The 1,752-nt window shown below is 37.2% G+C and overlaps 1 protein-coding gene across 1 annotated transcript in view; it reads right to left on the bottom strand.

Moving 5' to 3' along the window:
• The window catches only part of LOC119585166 (proteasome adapter and scaffold protein ECM29-like), a gene marked incomplete in the record, with an annotated part of 20,568 nt that overhangs the window by 13,428 nt on the left and 5,388 nt on the right, over positions 1-1,752 (bottom strand). Inside the window, 2 exon segments of the mRNA XM_037933801.1 lie at positions 269-385; positions 648-778. Of these exon segments, the coding sequence (XP_037789729.1) occupies positions 269-385; positions 648-778 (248 nt within the window).

Raw genomic sequence — 1,752 nt, 5'->3', positions numbered from 1 at the left:
TGCCACACACATTGAGTCACCCTCAAGAAATTCTAATGTCCAGATTTTGGTCCACAAACAAGATGCATGGCATTCAGTTCCAAATTTTAATGAACCTCCCTCACTAAAGATTGACACCAATAATCCAATATCAAGGAACATCAAAAATTTGTAAACTGCCCAGTTAAGCACTTAGATAAGCAACTAGATAAATTACACAAAGCAATCAAGGTCAATATCAGAATAGCTTTTAAAAATCACACTAAATAGGAAACAAAGGTATAATTACTGTAACAAATGCTGTAGCACTTGGATCCTGGTATTGGGCAAGCAGAGCCTCAACAGGAAGCTGGATAGACTCATGATCTTTAACCCGGCGATTCACATGGATTAACAATTCCATAACCTAAGAAAAAATATGGTATTATTCACTAACTTTGTGATTCAAAAGTTGAATATCATAAAGAGTTTTTACCAATTTTGTATGACATCTATCTATATTACATGTAAAAAAAAAAACATAGACTTTAAATAACATACATGAGAATTTTAATATTACATTCCGTAGTTATAAAGAAAATATTAATAAAATTTAATTCTTGTGGTACACTTTATAAAACTAGGTAACAGAAAGTTTGTAAACTAAATTTGTCTATACAGTCTCAAACCTTTTTCCGAACAGGATCGTGTGGGGATGCCAGTTTCTGGATAACAGGAGCCAGGAACTTGCGTAACTCTTCCTCAAGGACATCATCAGTTGCTGCTGAGCCAATCCGAAGAAAGACTCGCTCTACCAATACTGAAAATATTCATGAAAAGTCATTTATATAATAATATAGTAGTCATTTAGTATTATGCCTGATCATACCCAAAACATAGTTTCAAGCAAGTGCCATGACCTCTATGCTTTATGCACCACAAAAGCCATTCCTGTCTGTTCCTACGATCCTAGCCACATTGGTCATGCACTTACTGACCAAGCTAAGCCATGCCACCAAGTGTCTTTCAGCTTCTTAGACACGCTGTGTGCTGACTTCCACCAGTTTACAGGATCCTCTTTTGTACTGTTATAAGAATTCTATGAATACTGGATTATGATCAGTAAAATTCTGCATGGTCCTATGTTCCTTTATGGGGGGGAGGGGGGCTAGGATCATTGTCAACCCCTAGTTTTCACTGACTCCAGAGACCCAGAGTACAGTAAAGTGGGAGCTAGTGTGCTGTCAAAACAGGTATGGAAAGGGCTTAGACTGACATGACCCAGCTTGGCCCAAGACAATGGGAGACCACTGCTTGTGACTTCTCTACCCAATTTTGGTGATGGTTGATATTTTTAACAGGCCGCATGTACTTCTGCATTATATACTGAACTGACAATGTGGAGACATTCAGGTATGGCTTCAAGAAGCAATGGTCTCTATATATCATCTGCTTTTAGTAGCTTAATGGTAATGGATATATGGGGAGCCATTTCCATATACTACCAAGATCCTTGCTACAAGGACAGCATAACAGGAGTTCACAGGCAAATGCCCACTCTTGGAGGTCTAGCATTGACCTAGGTGCTTGGTTGCAATGGTCTTCATATATAAGCCTTCAATATGTTTGATTTCTTGACCCTCCAAAGACAATGGAAGAAGATAAATCCTTACATAATATAGCAATTGCCCTTTTATATGGAAGTACATCCCTATTTTTCTGCTTTTCTCCCAAATTGAATAAGAAATTTTAATAAATCTTAAAATAAACAAATACATACCTACACATATTTCA

This window comes from Penaeus monodon, chromosome 19 (genome assembly GCF_015228065.2).
Source record: "Penaeus monodon isolate SGIC_2016 chromosome 19, NSTDA_Pmon_1, whole genome shotgun sequence".
In the NCBI taxonomy this organism is placed as follows: domain Eukaryota; kingdom Metazoa; phylum Arthropoda; class Malacostraca; order Decapoda; family Penaeidae; genus Penaeus; species Penaeus monodon.
This window is presented reverse-complemented; position numbering and strand designations above follow the sequence as displayed.